The 18,797-nt window shown below is 30.2% G+C and overlaps 4 protein-coding genes across 6 annotated transcripts; 3 read left to right on the forward strand and 1 right to left on the reverse strand.

Annotated features, from left to right (window-relative positions):
• The first annotated feature begins 263 nt into the window (after nucleotides 1–263).
• On the forward strand, nucleotides 264–1,215 carry LOC109789707 (uncharacterized). The gene has a single exon (XM_020348734.3). The coding sequence runs from the start codon at nucleotides 293–295 to the stop codon at nucleotides 1,037–1,039; it is 747 nt and encodes a 248-aa protein (XP_020204323.3). The 5' UTR covers nucleotides 264–292; the 3' UTR covers nucleotides 1,040–1,215.
• A 3,546-nt stretch (nucleotides 1,216–4,761) lies between these two features.
• Nucleotides 4,762–9,559, forward strand: LOC109789717 (uncharacterized). Of its 3 annotated transcripts, none has more exons than XM_020348747.3 (4): nucleotides 4,762–4,987; nucleotides 5,175–5,249; nucleotides 5,602–5,667; nucleotides 8,721–9,559. In XM_020348747.3, exons 1-4 carry the CDS (start codon nucleotides 4,925–4,927, stop codon nucleotides 9,366–9,368), a joined length of 852 nt encoding a protein of 283 aa, XP_020204336.1. In that variant the 5' UTR covers nucleotides 4,762–4,924; the 3' UTR covers nucleotides 9,369–9,559. The 3 variants fall into 3 exon arrangements, with proteins under 3 accessions (XP_020204336.1, XP_020204337.1, XP_029125337.1); XM_020348748.3 differs by having other exon boundaries at nucleotides 4,768–4,987; nucleotides 5,602–5,858; XM_029269504.2 differs by having other exon boundaries at nucleotides 4,768–4,987; nucleotides 5,654–5,858.
• A 2,169-nt stretch (nucleotides 9,560–11,728) lies between these two features.
• LOC109789715 (uncharacterized) lies at nucleotides 11,729–12,681 on the reverse strand. Its single transcript, XM_020348745.3, has one exon. It carries the CDS (start codon nucleotides 12,492–12,494, stop codon nucleotides 11,895–11,897), a length of 600 nt encoding a protein of 199 aa, XP_020204334.1. The 5' UTR covers nucleotides 12,495–12,681; the 3' UTR covers nucleotides 11,729–11,894.
• A 2,243-nt stretch (nucleotides 12,682–14,924) lies between these two features.
• Nucleotides 14,925–17,351, forward strand: LOC109789712 (Pentatricopeptide repeat (PPR-like) superfamily protein). The gene has a single exon (XM_029269505.2). It carries the CDS (start codon nucleotides 15,044–15,046, stop codon nucleotides 17,069–17,071), a length of 2,028 nt encoding a protein of 675 aa, XP_029125338.1. The 5' UTR covers nucleotides 14,925–15,043; the 3' UTR covers nucleotides 17,072–17,351.
• The last annotated feature ends 1,446 nt before the right edge of the window (nucleotides 17,352–18,797 follow it).

An 18,797-nucleotide genomic window follows, 5' to 3' on the forward strand; every position in this document is an offset into this window, starting at 1 on the left:
GTATATTTGTCTCAAACTCAACATTACTTTTATCCTTTTATATTTATTTATTTATAGAAATATTGTCAATAAAAAACAAAGATGTCTTATATTACACTCTAGTTTGGGTGGATTCAGCCACACGGGCCCAAAAAATTAAGTGGGATCAACCGAGCAACATTAGAAGCAGCAAAGAAGGTTCCTTAACATTGTACTTTTCTTTACGAAATTTCGTTCACATTCACCATGACTTTATGGCAATAGGGCTTGTCCCTGTACTAGAAAATAAAACGATTTAAGATACTATATACGCATGAATCTCATTCAAATTCACAACATGTACGCATCATACTTTCACCCTTACAGTTTCTGTGGTGCATTTGGAGTAAACTTCTCCAATTTGTGGTTCAATAGAAGAGGTTATCAAATTGAGCCATTCTGTGATCCTCCAAAGTCCACTTCAACTCACATGGCAAACTTTGGAACTACTCAGAGAACACCAACCACAACACCTTCATCTACAACTGACCCTTATGAACCAAAAGGGCCTCACCAAAAGTTGTATACTGACTTCAAAATATATTGGCCCTTCAACATGCCCTTGACTTCAGAAGCTGCAGCAATTCGTGTGATCAGAAACTTGGAAAATCTTGGCTTATACTACACACTCTTTGTGTGGATCATACTCTTCATAGTCCTCATTCCTCAGCGTAAGGTGTCCTTGATCTTGTTGGTCATCATGACCTATGTGACAGCCCTTTATTGTTTGCTTCTAAGGGCATACCCCAACTCCATGTTGCTTCATAGAAGCATAGATAAAAGGTTTGTGTTGGCTTTGCTAGTTATTGCAACAATAGTGCAGCTGATTTTGACCGAGGCTGGGATTCATCTTGCTGTGACTTTGGCTTGTGCTGTGCCTTTGGTTTTGGTGCATGCAGTTTTATGGGTTAGTCACCATGCCTTTGAGATTGAGGATGATTCTTGTACCAAAGAATTGGCTCCTCTTGTTGGCCATAATAGATGCACATGTTGTGGTGCCAAGGGTTTAGAGAGTGTTTAACGTTTGATTTTCAGTTGTACATAGTCTACTTCATAGTTTTTATTTGCCATTGCAATGGTGGTGGTTTTGAGGATCATTGCAAATTAAAAGGAAAATGTTCATAGTTATTATCTCTCTCTCTATATATATATATATTTATAACTTTTATTTATTTATTTATTTATTTATAAGTCACTGTTTAATTAAGTGAGTTCTGAATCATTTTGTTTTGAAAAAAAAAAGACTCATTTAGTTTAAGAAAATAATTTTTTTTTATCTTCATTTTCTAAAATTAATTTTTATTTTCTTGTTAATTTTCAGAAATGACAACAACAAAAATGTGTTCTATTTTTATTATTTATATTATAATATTTTTAAAATTTATAAAATGTTTTTTTATCAATTTTGAGTAATAAGAATATTCATATTTTTACTACTAATTTATGAATAAAAAAATACATGCTTGATAGAGCATGCAATTTCGAATAAATAAGTGTGTTAGAAAAGGATAATAATCTCACATTTCAATTATTTATATTTTTTTTGAAAAATTTTTTTAAAAAAAGTTATGTGTTTGAGATAATTATAAATAATTTTTTTGAAAATAAACTATTTTTATAAAAATTAATATTTTTTTATTCATCAAAATTATAATGATGTACTATATTTAAATCAAAAACCCATTTTTTCCTTTTTAATTTGATTTCACCATAAATTATTTTTTGTAATTCTATTTAAATAAAATCAAATATCTCAAAATCACCTATCAAAAAATTTATTTAAACAAAATTTTATTTTAATTATAATTAATATTTAAAATAATTTAATTTTTATTATTTTTTCAAACACTATTATGTTTAAGCTCATTATTATATATGATGTATATTATTGGCTTTAATTCTTATAAGTTTTTACAAAATTTCAATGAATTAAAGAAGAGATTGTTTATAAATTATTATATTGATATTTGTTTCTCTTCACTTTAATTGATAAGTAAAATTTTGAACCAAATTAAGTATAGTTAAGTTTTGTCGACTAATTATTAAGTGGGCGTTTAATTTAAATTTTTTTAACATATTATTAACTCTCTATTCAATAATAATTTATTCTTTATCTAGCTACCATTTTACTTATAAAAAATTACTGTATCTATTCTTATTTAATGCTGGACTTTAGATGGAATAGAATAGTAAATTTACCTGGTTAATGCTCCCCAAAGACGCATATATATGACTTAGATACTCTATCTAACAATGGTGTTTGCTTAAGTTTGCTACATTATTAAGTTTCCTTGTATCTAATATTATTTATTCTGATTGTTGACGAATTTCACGATTTTGTCTTAAAAATACATCAATAAATTAAAGGAGAATATTTATTACTTGTCTTTAATCTCCACTTCTATTCTTAAAAAAAAAAAACTCAACTTCTATTTACAAACTAAATGTAATTAATCAAATTTTTGTTGAAAATTAATTATGATAAAATTAGTAAATATTTTGCATCAATAATATTATTACCAAAGATTTTAGTTTTTAAGAGTATTTAGTATGCGAAATATTTTTGCTTTTATGAGAATCCTAAATCGAAAATCTTAATTTTTTATATTTGTTAGTTATTTTAAATAAAAATTCAAGAACGTAGTTTCAATTATTTTTATATCACTTTTTCACAAAAACATTTATATAAGGGGGTGAAAATTTGACTTTTTAATTAGGAAGAAAATTTTATATATATAAAAAAATCACCGTATCTTTTTTTAAAATAAAAAATCTCTCTTTTTATTTCTCTTTTTCTCTTGGTCTTTCTCACCCCCCCTTCTCTTCCTCTCCTTCCCCTCCGTCTCTCTCTCTTTCTCACTCTTGCTCCCATTCTTCATCTCTCCCCCTCCCTCTCTCTCTTGCACTCTTCCTCTCTCCCTCTCCCTCTCTCTCTCTTCCATATCTCTATTTCTCTATCTCTCTTCTTGTATCTTAGTATTCCTTGATTTTGTTAATTTTAATAATATTATTAAAGTCTGTTTTGTTTCAATAATTTAATGATATTTATTAATATTTTTTTATTGGAATGAAATGAAGTAATATATTTTTATTTTTCTTATTTATAATGTAATATTTTTGTTTGTTTATTTATTTTTGTTGATTCTATATTTAAATAATTTTATTTATAAACTTTCAACTTTTTAAAATAGTTTAATATCATTTTTGTAATAAAATTTGAATAAATAAATATATCTAATGAGATTATTTTAATAAAGAATATTTTTGTAAAAAATATTTATATATCAAAAAATGTATTATTGTAATAAAACACGAAAATCTTTAATTCTTGATAATCATATGTTAATATTCCCAAAAAAATTTATGAGTAATCAGATAGATTTTAATTATTTACAAGAATCATGATTCTTGAGAATTTATAATTCCAAAAAATTATGATTTTTTGGGTATGAAAATTTTTTTTCCTTACCAAACGTCCACTTTATTTAACTATCCTTATTCACACATACACATATATATATATATACATATATATATATATATATATATATATATATATATTTCAATAAATTTTATCTAACAAAAATATGTTAAATGTTTATTACTAGCACTCCTCTAAATACATAATACAAATAAGAGCATTTGAAATTTTTATTTATTTATTTATTATTATTATTATTATTATTACAATTTCAGCTATTTTTAGAAAAAAAATATTTACAAAATAATTTATATATAATATGTTTGGGAATGATTATTTCCAAACATTTCAACTATTTTTTTTGGAAAAATATGTGAAAAAGAAGAAAAAAAACTGTATGTTTGGACAACAACCAAAATATTTAAAAAGTTTTTTATTCTCTAAAAGTTATTGTTATTTATATGAAAATTTGAAACTAGTAACCTTTTCTCGCTAAAGCCAATTTCTTACGCAAAAAATGATTTTTTTTTTTGTATTCAAACAATTTTCTTATTAGTAGACATTATACTATCACAACAAAATTTGATACTAAAATCTTGTATTATTCCAATCATACCACTAAATTGATCCTATTGGTTCTATTAATACGAAATTAAATATCCCATTTTTTTTCAGCAACTTAAATGAAAAAATTGTTTAGATTATAACACAATTATAACAATAATCAATTATATAAATTATACATACAATTAATTATTAAAATAATTTATTTTTCACGGATCTACCAAACATACATGCTCTTGGGATAATAACTGAAATTTGTAAAAAAAACTTCTCTCTCTCCCGCTCTTTTTCTTAATAAGTTGTTTCCATACATTTGAAAATTTAAAGTTGTTCGTCATTTTTATTTATTTTTCTTTTATTTAGTTTTTTTTTTTTAAATTCTAAAATCTTCTATCTAAACACAATTTAAAGCTAGCTAATTTATTAAACAAAAAAAATGTGTTTCTCGGTGGTTCTTCTCCGGCCAAAAAATACAATTTTAATCACCACAAATAACATATTATTTTAGTGTATATAAAATTTATTTATTTTTCTTCTTGTATTTATATTAAAATTTATTTTCAACAAATTTGTTTTAAAAATTTTATTCTGATTATATTTAATAATAGTAATAATTAATTATAAAATCAATTATTAAAATATCTAATTTTATACCAAACAACGAACACATTTTAAATAAAAATTCTGAGTCAATGTGACACCATAAGATTATTATTACCTAACTTTATGAATAATAGATCAGTGTGCACCGCCCCATTAAAGCCTTTGAAAAAAAAGAAAAAGCCTAGGCCAAAGAAGCTTCCAAGTTCTAACACTGAACATTCTGAACTACGAAGTTTCTATGTAATTTTCATCACAACACGAGTTAAATATTCTACACTTTGATCTTGTAGAATTTGCGATCCTATATCATATCATATCATGGATTCTTTCGTTTCAGAACAAGCCAGAGAGAACAAGTTCTGGCCTCCAACAACAAAGCCTGTAAGTTAATTATGCTTATTTGCACCTTCATTGCTTTCACTCAAAGTCCAATTTCATTGATCTTTATACACAAAAATACCCATATACTTTCTATGACTTATGGACTTAGTTGCTATATATGCTTCCCCCTCAAATTGGCTTTAACTGACCTTTTTTATTCTATTTTGCAAATCATGAACCAACAAAGACAAGACAACCAAATCCAATCATACGCAGGAAATTGCGTCGAGGGTCAGGGAGAATTCCGGAGAAACAAATTAAGGTAAAATTTTGTTAATCATTTAAACAAGGCTTAATTGCACTTTTAATCTTCCTAATTTAATATAAGAGTAATTTTAGTCCTCATAATTTGAATTGCTTAATTTTGGTCTATAAATTTAAATAATAAACAATTTATGATACTTGTGATGATAAATTGCGTACTTGTAATCGATGGATTTGGTCAATTTTTATAATACTTGTGATGATAGGGTAAGAGTTGAAACTCACCAATTAATAAAAATATGAAAAATCAAAATTGTTTTGAAGTAAAATGGAAAGTATATAAAACATATTTTTCCATGTTTCTTGTTATCATCATCACCATCACCTCTCTTTTGCGTTTGCATTTACAGTACCCTAGAAATAAGGAGTTTCTGAGAACAATTGCGTACTTGAATGCTGCAGCAGGATATTACGAGGCAAGATCACCAATGTCTTTATATTTTTGGTTTTAGTAGCTTTTGATTTGAATAATTTTGAAGAGGAAAATGAGTGGAGCACACAAAGCGACGACGAAAAGAATCTTAAAATGTCGATTCAAAAAACTAGCGACAATTCTGACAACACACCCACCAAAACACGGAAAAAGAAAAGCAGCTACCTTGACAAGGTTAGTTATCCTCATTAATTTGCCTGCTCGTTTGAAAAAGAAAAAGAAAATGTTATGAATATTGACTTAGCAACTATATAAATTGGATTTACAAACCTATAAATATTGAATATGGAGTTTTATAAGACTTAAATTAAAAGTGTTTCTTTATTTTTTTTAATAAGATTTCATTTAAAATGTTTTTTTTTTTGCATTAATTATTGTCATATAACTACAAGAAATATTATATACAGTAACATACAAAAAATGTCTTTATAGATATGATATATGTAAATATAAATCTATTTAACATATATTTATATATGATTTTAGTATTAATGTTAATGAGATTTAATAAGATATAATTATATTTACAATTTTTAATAATATATCAATATATATTATATCTATAATATAAATAAAAATAAATTTTAATAACAAATATTATATTACTATATGATATGTTATTATATGATAATTTTTTTTATAGCGTATGAATTTTTATAAAACTTAAATTAAAATTCTTCCTCTACCTTTTTTTTTATATGATTTAATTAAAATGTTTCTTGCATTATTTTTTTTTTATTGAGAAATGTCTTTTGATTAAAATCATTTTCATAATTCAATAGATAGTTTGAAAAGTTAGAGTCTTATTAATATTAATATTAGGAATAATTTTGAATAAAATATAAATTCAAGACAAACTTAATCCTATCAAATAAATTAACCAACTTTCTGGATCTTAATGTGTAAACCAATTAATTGACGCAAGCGGTAGTTATTGAAATTGCTGAATAAAGAGCATCATATTGAACAATGAGTAAAATACAACTTATATAAGAAAGTAAGGATTGCTAAAACCTAACTAAAAATGAAGAAACTAACTTACTGATACAATAAAAATAGTAAAAAATGGCACATAAAAAATACATAAAATATGTCCCAACAATACTTATTTTTGTGAGGAAGATTTGTTGACAATCCCTGAACTGATTTGACTTACAGACTGAGTGAGTCGATTTAGTACAAGACTGCTGCAACATTGTTAGCAATTGTTGCAACTGTTCATATCCAAACTAAACTCCTCGAGAGGTGATATGGTTCCACCTTGTGATCCTCAAAAAGAATTTTCAATTTCAGATTGTTTTTGCTCTCCCTCTAACTCAACAAAATTGTTGACTGCAAAATTGTTTCTTAAATTGAAACCCGAAGGAAAGCCATGCTTTGAGTAACATTGGTCGACTATGTGACCAAATTTATTACAATATGTATGTGCAATGTTTGCTTGTACAGTTGTTTGTTCTTCCTTTTCCAGCATTTCCATCTGTTCCTCTACCAAAGTTACCATTTCCTCTCGCTTGTGGCTTCCAATTCCCTTGATTACTCTGTTGAATTGAGGAAGTAGAAAAACCTTTTAATCACTAGCTTCAGATCCTTGTAGTTGTCCTTCTAGTTGCAAGACTAAGAAATAAGCCTTGTTGATGGATAGGACAGGATCCATCATCAAAATATTTTGTTTCACATTACCATAAAATTCTCCCAAACCTTTTAAGAAACATATCATCTGTTCAATTTCTTGTTTCTTTTGAATGGATTTAATCAAATCACAAGTACATTTGACTCTACATGAACCATCTGGAGTTTGACTCAACATATCTAACTTATCCCACAAAATCTTTAATTCTGTAAAAAAGTCAATGACACTCATTTCTCCTTACTTGATGGAGTGTCTTTCTTGAAGTAAATATGAAATTATAAAATAATTCCCTTTTGTAAACCTTTCTTTTAATTCATCCCATAGCTTCTTGACATTATCCATATAATTTGGGCTTTGAGCGATCTGAGGGGAAAGAGATCGAGTGATCCAGGAGATAACCATAATGTTGCATCTCTGCCATGCTTTGAAATTTGCATCTTCCTTTTTCGGTATGAGTAATGTACCATAAACAAATTCCAATTTGTTTTTTGACCATAATGCTCTAAACACCTCTGCTCCATGTATAATATTTAGTGGCATTTAGACGAGGAGAAACAAGGACCATTCCTTTTTCTCCAGGGTGGAGGTAGTAGGGACTCGATGCATTATGAGATCTATCTCCTTGAGGGGTTCCCTTGGTGGCTTCTGCATGTGTTTCTTTCTCCGTGACAGTAATCTTGAAGACCCAAGAAAGAGGGACAATCGAGAGAGGAAAAGACAAGAGATCTTGTTCTTGAAAAGAACTAAACGAATTTAGAGAGCGGAAGCCAAGTGGATCTTAAACACGCTCTGATGCCATATTGGAATTTCTGAATAAAGATTACCATATTGAACAATGAGTAAAATACAACTTATATAGGAGTAGCTAAAACCTAACTGACAAAAGAAACTAACTTACTGATACTATAAAAACAATAAAACTAACTTACTGATACAATAGATATAATAAAAACAACACATAAAAAATACACAAAATATGTCTCAATATATAGTAATAGTTTGTGTCTGATCTTATCAAATTATCTAAAATTCAAATCTATAAATTATATTAGAAGAAATATTTACTGTATGAGTTCTTATAGCTTGTTGTAGAAATTAATCAATGTTTCTAGCGATCGATATTTTACAATACTATGGTTAGTTTTTTTTTTAATGAATAAGGTAGGTAAAGTAACAAAGTTGAAAAGCCCATGTTATAGTTCATTTATTTTAAAACTTAGGATCTATTCAAAAACACCCTCAAACTTGGAAAACTTATTATATAATCCTGAATTATCAAGATCGAAACCAATTTTAATGTGGCATTAAAAAAATAGGTAGACATTATGAACACGTGGTGATCAAGTGACAATTTCTCTCGAAACTTATAAAATTAATATTTGAGTGATTCTTTCAAATTTGAACAGGCAAATTACAAGGAATGTGGTATATCTGCCTGCTCATCCCACGTGATAAACATCAAAGACACATGCAAAACTTTAGAACGTGGAGGCCAAGGAATAATTTTAACAAAAAATGTTTCTCACAGAAGTGCTTCCACAAGCGATAGTACATTCATACATTTCTGTTCGAGAGAGATGATTTGTCCACAGGAACATCGTGCTGCATTAGCAGTTAAGTTGTATGGAGTTCAAGTAGCACTGTTATCTGGTTTAGGTAACCCTTTACAGAACCTATCCCAATCCATAAGCCCAGGAAACAGCTCAAAGATACTAACAGTAAGTCTAGGGAAAGCTTCTACTGGTTTCTTACCAGCAATGATATGGACTGGAATGTTCATAGTGAGTTTCGTGTACACAGTGATGGTGGTTTGGTCTTTGGCTTTTAGGGTCCCTATTATCTCAATGCTGTGCATTGCTCTTCTGTACTCTTTATCTGTGATGGTTGCTGCAGCATCGGGGTTTGATGTCATGTTGTGTGGCACGTTTAGAATGAGTGGCGTCTTGTTTGCATCTTTAGGGGTTAGTGGTTTTGTTATGATCCTTCTTGTTCTTGTCATGCTGGTGCTCTTTGCTTCCTGGAGAAGCACAAAACAAAATGGAGGAGCCAAGTGATGAGTGCTTGGTGCTTCGGTATGCAGGGTTATGGAAGCTTTGGGATCAGTAGTTGTTATAGGCTTGTGTATTTGTCGAGGGCATTTGTACCTTTTAACTATAGTAGGTTTTGCATACCATGTTTGACTTTTAATTTTCATGTACACAGGTACGGTTAATTTTAATTAGTGGAAATATTTTTGTTCTTTGAATTAATAGAGAACATTGTGAAATCTTTTAAGGTAACAAATTTATCTAGTATAATACTCTCTACTGGATACTTTATATAAGAAATAAATGTATTTTTTTATCCTAATTATAAAAAAATAAGTACTTACTTTTCTTTTTATATTCTTATGTAAGTTATCGTAGTTGTTAATGGATTAACAATACAAGTTATATTTATCGATAAAAAAATTATATTTTGAATTAGGTGTACTATTATTTAATATTTTTATTATTTAAATTAATCAATATCATTATTTAAACCAACCAATTTAAAAGATATTTTTTTGAATGAAATTTAATTCTGTAATATTATAAATAAAAATCAACCATCATAATTATTTTTTATTGATTTTGATAATTTAATTATTTATTTCTTATATAAAAGATGAAGGGAAATAAATAATTTGTTATAATCCAATATATAGTAAAAGATATTCACATAATTAATAAGTGTTTTTTATTATTTTATTAATTATATATATATATATATATATATATATATATATATATATATTTAAAAATAGTAACAGAAGTTTGCAATATCGTCATGACATATGCTACATTCTTTAGGAAATAGTAACGTGTTAGTGTAAAGTTGAATATCTTTAAAATCATTTTTATAGTTATTACAAAAAAAATTGTCATAAAATAACATATATCTTATAATAACTAAAAAATTATTACTAAAAATTATTTTTAATTATAAAATAATAAATACAATATATGTTGATATGAAGATTCATGATATGAAAATTCACATGAATTTTAACGAAGTAGAACGAAAAGCACTTTGTACATCTGTTGAAATTATAACCAATGGTAAAAAGTGATCTCTAAATTCTTTATTGATTCTTCCGAATCACACGTCGCGACTACAAGACATGTTCATCTCGATCAACTTCGCCAAACTCAATGCAATCACCATACATATAATCCTTGTGAGATCCTTGAAATCATGATCTTGCGTGGGATCTAGTTGAGTTAACGTTGAAGCAATGATGGGAATGTGTTGATGCGAATTAATGGCTGAGATGGGTGGTGGAACACATGAGGGAAGGTTGAGAGCAAGAGATTCAACCATGAGCATAAATCCATTACTATGTTGTAGGATTTCATGAGCGTGACGATGAAAATTTATAAGTCATTTTATATTGATTAACTTGTCATGTTAAATGTCAACTAACGCATTAGGTGACCAATTAACATTATAACAAAATTTGTTTCAAAATTGAATGATAAAATTGTATATATTCGAAAGTTGAATAACAAAATTAAAAGTTCATAAAAGCAAAATATGCAATTAAACCAATACAATATTAAAAGAAGAAAATACTATATTTTTTAGAAAAGAAAAAAAAATACTTATTATTAATTATTTTTTTAAGAAAAATTCATGTTGCATAAGATCTAAGATAGTATATGATTTTATGCAAATATGTATATATTGTATAGTTAAGGAATAAAGATACAATTTTAAACATCACTAATTAGTACAATATAATAGTGAACTTAAAATGAAAATAGAAAAGAAGCAGCTAAAATGTATTACTTTTGTTATTCTGCATTATGTCGTTGAAAAAAATAACAAAAAATGCAAACAAGTTTCACTAAGACACTGATTATAAGAAATCAAAATTAAAAACCTTTTATTGAAAAATGTATATGCAGATACTTTTATGTAATTTTATTATAGTTTTTAATAAAAAAAAATTTACATATTTATTCTTTAATCAGTGTCCTAAAGGCTCCGGTTAGCAAAGTTCAAAAATAAAAACTATAAATTTTACTTAAATATATTATTTTATAAAAATTAAATAAAATATATGCAAATAGATATTAGCATAGTAACTTGATTGTTGTTATCGTTGACATTGTACAATCATTGTAAAAGATGCAGGGCCTACCTACCACTATCAAGTTGAATGGTTCCAACTTCCAATAAGCTCATTTATACTATTTTGTGGTCTACAATAATTTTCTGCATAGGAACTTGCCTTGCAATTCATTCAATATACGACTTCGACTTGCTGGCTTGTAGCATTTTTGGCATAAATATTCAGCAGTTCTATTATACTTTGCAATTGACCTTGAAAAACCAATGTAATTGATCAAAATGTTAGAGAAAACAAGTACCCTTAAAAACAAAGGGAGTATAATAGGAAAAAGAAAATGGAATTGAACCTTTTGTCCCTATAGTTTTATTCAAGACATACAATATTACTCAAAATTCTTACAACAACCACATGTATGCATTATTTAAAGATCTCACTGATTTTTTCCTCCAAGAAAGGACTATGTATATAGTAAGGCCCTAAAATTTCAAACAGCATCAGAATAATTGTCAGCATCACTTCCATTATGGCCAACAAGAGGAGCAAGTTCTCCTTTACCAGAACCAGAAGCATCCTCAATCACAAAGGCGTCATAACTAGCCCACAAAACAGCATGAACCAAAACTACAGGCACACTACTAGCCAAAGTCACTGCAAGGTGAACACCTGCCTCAGTCAAAATCAGCTGTACTGCAGTTGCAACTGCTAGCAAAGCCATCACAGCCCTTTTATCTATGATTCTGTGGAGCACAACAGAATTGGGAAATGCCCTTAACAGCAAAATGTAAAGGGTTGTCACATAGGTCATGATAACCAACAGAATCAAGGACACCTTACGGCAAGGAATGAGGGTTATGAAGAGTATGATCCACACAAAGAGTGAGTAGTATAACCCAAAATCCACCATGTTTCTCATGATGCGGACTCCTGCAGCTTCTGAAGTTGAGGGAATGTTTATGGGGCAATAGATTCTGAAATTTCTGTAGAACTTTTCACGAAGTTCTTTTGGTTCATAAGTGTTATCAGCATCAGTTGATGGTGGTGTTGAGGAGGTGGATATTCTCTGTGTAGTTCCATAATTTACCATGGCACTTTGGAATCAAAGAAATATTAATTGCTCAATATATTGAAAATTGCTCTTGATGAGCAACAAATAATGAGAAATTTGTTCCTAATGTCTCAGGAAACTAGACAGATACAGAGTAAAATGAATGATACTTGTATTTACTCTCTATGAGTTTAATTTGGATGTTGTTACAACACATATATAGAATAGAATCAAAGAAAAAGAGGGAGCATTAAATTGGTGGATATAGCCGGTTGGAGACGACTTTGAATTTGAAGACTTAGTCAAGTATCACCAATAGAATAATTTGTTTGCGTGTTTACTGTTGAGTGTCGAGGACTTAGTCAAGTACTACCCATAGATTCATAGAATATAAACTTAACTACTTTCTCTAGTTTACTTTGGTAAAAATTTATTCTTCTTTGATTTTAAAACTACTTTCTCTGGTTTACTTTGGTAAAAATTTATTCTTCTTTGATTCTAACTAGCTATGTAGTTATATTAATTATCATTGACATCAGAACTTCTTTAATAAGGCTAATTAGGTGTTGAATACTTGTATCTAATTATGAATAGTTGAATACAACTTCTAAGTAACTATAATATATTATAACTAGTAAGAGTAAACCATTTTGGTCTCTAAAGTTGCAAGAAACCGTTCAAACTACTTCAAAATGTTACATCCGTCTGTTAAAATTGCTGATACTGTTGCTAAGGCATGTTACATACCACACAAGTGCCACGTGTCTCTTTCAAAAGAGAAGAGTATGCAGAAGTAAACAAAGGGAAGCGAAGAAAAGAAAAGTCTTCAGAATTCCTTTCTTTCTTTCTTTTTTTTTTCAGTGCGTCGAGTAACAGAACAAAGTCCAAATTAGGGACCTTTGCACTCGCAAATGTAGTTTTCAGTCATTTTCATGGCACCAACACTCACCGTAACGCTACTTCTATATTTACTAATTACTTTAGTCTTTTTCCTTATTTTTATTTTTTATCTTCATTTATCATCACAGTATTTATTATATCTGTTTTCTCCCCTTCTTTTTCTGTCTCTTGCTTCCACTTATCTCATCCGTAAGAAAAAACTTCCTTTTAATAATTTTCTTCGATTCAGAAATTAATATGATAATGCTTCCAGGATTAAAATGATAGTTTACTTAAATTTCCATTCAACAATAGGGCTTGCAAGATTTTGTACCCAGCTAAACTGATCCAGGACACCTTTAGCTGCTAATATTCAGTTAATGCTACTTTTTTTTATTTTATATAATAATGATAATGAAATTTGAACCTACAATTTAATATATACTACTCATTTCTTCTATTATTAGACCAACTCTAACGAGTAGTTAATACTAACTCTTTTGCATTAACAGAATTATCTAAGGACTAAAATTGACCCTAATTATTAATATTATCTCTTATACATCAACAGAATGGTTTAAGGACCAAAATTTGGTTTTCGCAATAAAATGGAGCTGTTTGACCAATGTAAGAATTCTGATTTATGTTTTAGAAGATAAAGCTGGGTGAATCAAGTGTGATCATCCACTAAAGCTAAAAAGATATCTTTTGCCTTCTTCCGTTGGTACAGATGGGAACCCAAATCTTACAATACAATGTATCGAGTCAACTGAAAACATAAATAAAGTAGTTATTTGAAACGAATTGGTATGTGGTGGTGCCCTTTGCTTTGCCAAAGGAGAATTATGTGGAGAAACATGTAGATAGATTTTACTGCTTAAGAATTTCATAACATTTACCAGGAAAATGTCCTAGCCTAGCCCGCCAAGTATTAGAAGTCATATTATGTGAAACAAAATTGAATACATGAAAAGACTCGGAATTAGATGAGTGCCACAGAGTAAGAAAAAAACCTTCAAGTGTGGTTGTTTGAGGCTTGAAGACCTTTACTAATCATCTTCAAGAAACGATTATCCTGTATGGAAAAGGAATCAAAAGCAGTGTGCAATGAAATTGAGTAATTGTAGTCTTTAGATAATACAAAGAAGATTAACATCAAAGAATGGAATACATAAAAACATCATGCAGAATCCAATCAATTTAACTTGACTGTACCTACAGATTGTTCTATAATAACTACTATGTTATTAGGCAAACTGGCTAGGTAACTTAAAAATTTCGGATAGCCGAATGAAATAAGACAAAATTTAAATGTAATTACTTAAATACAATTGGTGCTGTTGTTTTTTTTAATGAGAATTAGAATTATTTCGGTAATATATATAAATATATATAATATTGAAGTATGATAATATAACAACACTAATCAACTGCATTTAAGCTTTGTTCTTGAGAGAAATATATTTTATTTTATATTTAATTTACTTAAAAATAAATAAAAAGTATCTGTTAGATCACCTTTGTGTGTCAGTGTCTATCATCTCCATCGTCCAAAATTATAAGAACAATTCATATCTATATATGGTCAAAAACATATCTATGGTTTATATTACGTAATGCTTTATCATTTCACATGTTCTGTTCTGCTCTGCTCCAAAAACATGCTTCACTCGTAAAAATATCCATTCCAATCCATTTGTTCGTGAGCCATGGAAAACTCTGTTTCCTCTATCTCCCTCACTTTCCCTCCAAACCCCACACCCAGCATTTTCCGAGTCTTCAGCTTCAGACCCTCCAAAACCCATCACACAAAGCCTCCCAAATTCACCACTCGCACCCCAAGGAAGCACAAGAAGAAGGTGAAACAATTCACCGAAAAAGACGCGTTTCCATGCTCCCTACCCCTCCACAACAAAAACCCAATCTTCATCTACAAAGACATCAAGCGTTTCGCTCGCCTCAACAAGCTCAAGGAGGCTCTTACCATCTTGGACTACCTCGACCAGCGCGGCATCCCCGTCAACGCCACCACCTTCTCCGCCCTCATCGCCGCCTGCACCCGCACCAAGTCACTCTCCCAAGGGAGGGAAGTCCACACCCAAATCAGAACCAACGGGCTCGAAAAGAACGCTTTTTTGCGGACAAAGCTGGTTCACATGTACACCGCTTGTGGCTCAGTACAAGAGGCACAGAAACTGTTCGATGGATTGCCCTGCGAGAGTGTGTACCCCTGGAACGCTTTGCTCAGAGGGACTGTTGTTTCGGGCAAAAGAAAGTACATTGATGTGGTTAGAACCTATTCCGAGATGAGGGCATTGGGGGTTGAGTTGAATGTGTATAGTTTCTCCAATGTGATCAAGAGCTTCGCTGGCGCTGCGGCGTTTTCGCAGGGGTTGAAGACTCATGGGCTTTTGATCAAGAATGGATTGGTGGATAGCTACATTCTTAGGACTTGTATGATTGACATGTACTTCAAGTGTGGGAAGGTTCGGCTCGCGTGCAGGGTGTTTGAGGAAATTCCCCAGAGGGATGTTGTCGTGTGGGGGACGATGCTTGCCGGTTTCGCGCACAATAGGCTGCAGAGGGAGGTTTTGGAGTATGTGAGGTGGATGGTGGAGGAGGGAGTGAAGCCAAATTCGGTTGTGATGACTACTGTTATTCCTGTGATTGGGGAGGTTCGTGCAAGGAGGTTGGGCCAGGAGTTTCATGCTTATGTTGTGAAAACGAAGTCGTATGCCAAACAGGTGCCGGTGCAGTCTTCATTGATTGATATGTATTGCAAGTGTGGGGATATGATTTCGGCGAGGCGGGTTTTCTATGGTTCGAATGAGAGGAATGCAGTTTGTTGGACGGCTCTGATGGCTGGTTATGCTTTGAATGGGAAGCTGGAGCAAGCGCTGAGGTCCACGATTTGGATGCAGCAAGAAGGGTTCCGGCCTGATGCAGTGACACTTGCCACTGTTCTTCCGGTTTGTGCACAGTTGAGGGCACTGGAACAAGGGAAGCAGATTCATGCTTATGCTTTGAAACGTTGGTTTTTGCCTAATGTGTCTATAACTTCTTCATTGATGATGATGTACTCCAAGTGTGGTGTTATTGAGTATTCTAAAAGGTTATTTGATAATATGGAACAGAGGAATGTGATTTCATGGACGGCCATGATCGATTCATGTATAGAAAATGGGTGTCTGTTTGAAGCGCTTGGTGTGATGAGGGCAATGCAATTGTCAAAGCACAGGCCTGATTCTGTTGCTATAGCAAGGATGTTGAGTGTTTGTGGTGAACTAAAACTTGTAAAGCTTGGGAAGGAGATTCATGGGCAGATGTTGAAAAGGGACTTTAAATCAGTCCCTTTTGTTTCTGCAGAACTCATCAATATGTATGGTTCATCTGGAGATATTAATAAGGCTAAGTTGGTGTTTGATGCAGTTCCCGTTAAAGGTTCTATTACATGGACCGCTCTTATAAGGGCCTATGGATATAATGAATTGTACCAAGATGCAATTAACCTTTTTAATATGATGAAATATTCTCCAAACCACTTCACTTTTGAAGCCATTCTATCTATATGCGACAGAGCTGGATTAGCAGACGATGCTTGTAGAATCTTCAATTTAATGTCTAGATATAAAGTTGAAGCATCTAAGGAACACTTTGCTATTATGGTTCGACTGCTTACTCGCAATGGTCAACTAGAGAAAGCTCAGAGATTTGACCAAATGAGTTCTTTCTTGTAAAGATTTATGGATTGTTAAAAAATCCAGAATACAGACATGCAACCTTTGGCTCAGAACTGTAAATTCTTATTTATTTGAATTTTTTTTTTCTTCCATACTATACTGCTCATAAGAACTTCTCAACCAAATTATGTGATTTTTTCATGAACACACCAACTTGTAGCTTTTGAAAAGCTGAAATTTTGAAGAATCTAAATTCAAGTGCCTCTCTGTAATTATGATATATATATATATATTGGGGAATTCTCCAGCAGAGCTATTTTCATGTATAATTTTCCAAGTCTGATGAGCATTAGCTGTGGTTACTGTGAGTCAGAAAATCAAGTGCTCTGAGTTTGTACAGCATCGAACAAGGAAACCGTAATCTCATTATATCTTTCCTTACCTCGCCGGATGCAAAGTGTCCTTATAACTTGTAGAGTTACTTTACGTGGTCTACTACTAGAGATATAATGCATAAAAGGCATTTGAGTTCCTTATGATTATTTTGGATTTGGCCCTAATGATTATTTTACATTCATGATCCCTGTTTGATTCTAATGGGATTTTCAATTGGTACCTTGGATTTCGTGACTAGTTTATTTAGTCCAAAATCGATTTCTGATCTCAGGACCAAGCCAAGCAACATGGCAAGCATCAAGCTGGACCATGAACCTTGAAGACTAAGAGCCTAAGCTGAAAGAGTGTGTTTTGAAGGTGTCCAATCACTTGTGCTTTTGTAGAAAGGACTTTTGTCGCTGACAGGAAAAGATGAAGTCAAACTAGTATATTTTAATTTAATGTAATATTCCAAGTCCAACCACGAATTCTTTAGCGTGGTAAATTGCATGCAGGTTGGCATTTGTAAATGATTTGACCCAATAAGTTTTGTGAAAAAAAGAGAGGATAATAATAATATATTAAATGCTTACAGTTTACATGTTTAATTTTTTAAAATAAAACTTCGGTATACTCACCGTTAGATTAGAACTGCACCTCATACAGTTTAATTATCAACTATAGAGGATCCTAATCCCAATGCCATATGAACTTTCTACTTTTTCGTTTCTTCTTCAAATATGTCTAATTGTCTATCTAATGCCAACTGAATTTCTATCTTCCATAGTTGTATTCCCTTTACGCTTTTAACGTTAATCTTTATTTAAACTTTTATTTTATAAGCTTCTTCCTCTTGATTTGAAACCCACCGTTCAAGTCTTTCGGTAAATTATTATTTTCTGTTATGATCGGGAAGAACCTTCTGCTATGATAAATATTAAAATAATTTCTAAACGTTTTCTTGTCAAAGAAAAGTTTTTAAAAGTATTTTTCTACAGTATAGTTGTTTGTATTTTATATATAAGGTTAAATGCTAAATTTTTAATATGATTTGAATATAATTATTATTTTATTTATAATATTAATTTAATTAAAAATATTCAAGTTATAATTACTTGATAAAAATAAAATTATGATAATATTTTAAAATTTTAAAGATTAGAGTGATATTGAGTTATAATTTTAGAAACTAAAGTGATACATTATTATAATTTTAGGAATTAAAATAATATTGTGTTATAGTCATATGTCACGTGAAACATATATATTACCTGTCATGCCCATGTAACATGTATCACTTCACATATTTATCACGTATATATCACATAATATTATCAAGACAGATAAATATTTTTATTAAAAAAATAAAACTTATTTAATAAATGAATTTAAATGAGTGATGAATTAT

The sequence above is a fragment of the Cajanus cajan genome, chromosome 4 (genome assembly GCF_000230855.2).
Source record: "Cajanus cajan strain Asha chromosome 4, NIPB_CcT2T_4, whole genome shotgun sequence".
In the NCBI taxonomy this organism is placed as follows: Eukaryota; Viridiplantae; Streptophyta; class Magnoliopsida; order Fabales; family Fabaceae; genus Cajanus; species Cajanus cajan.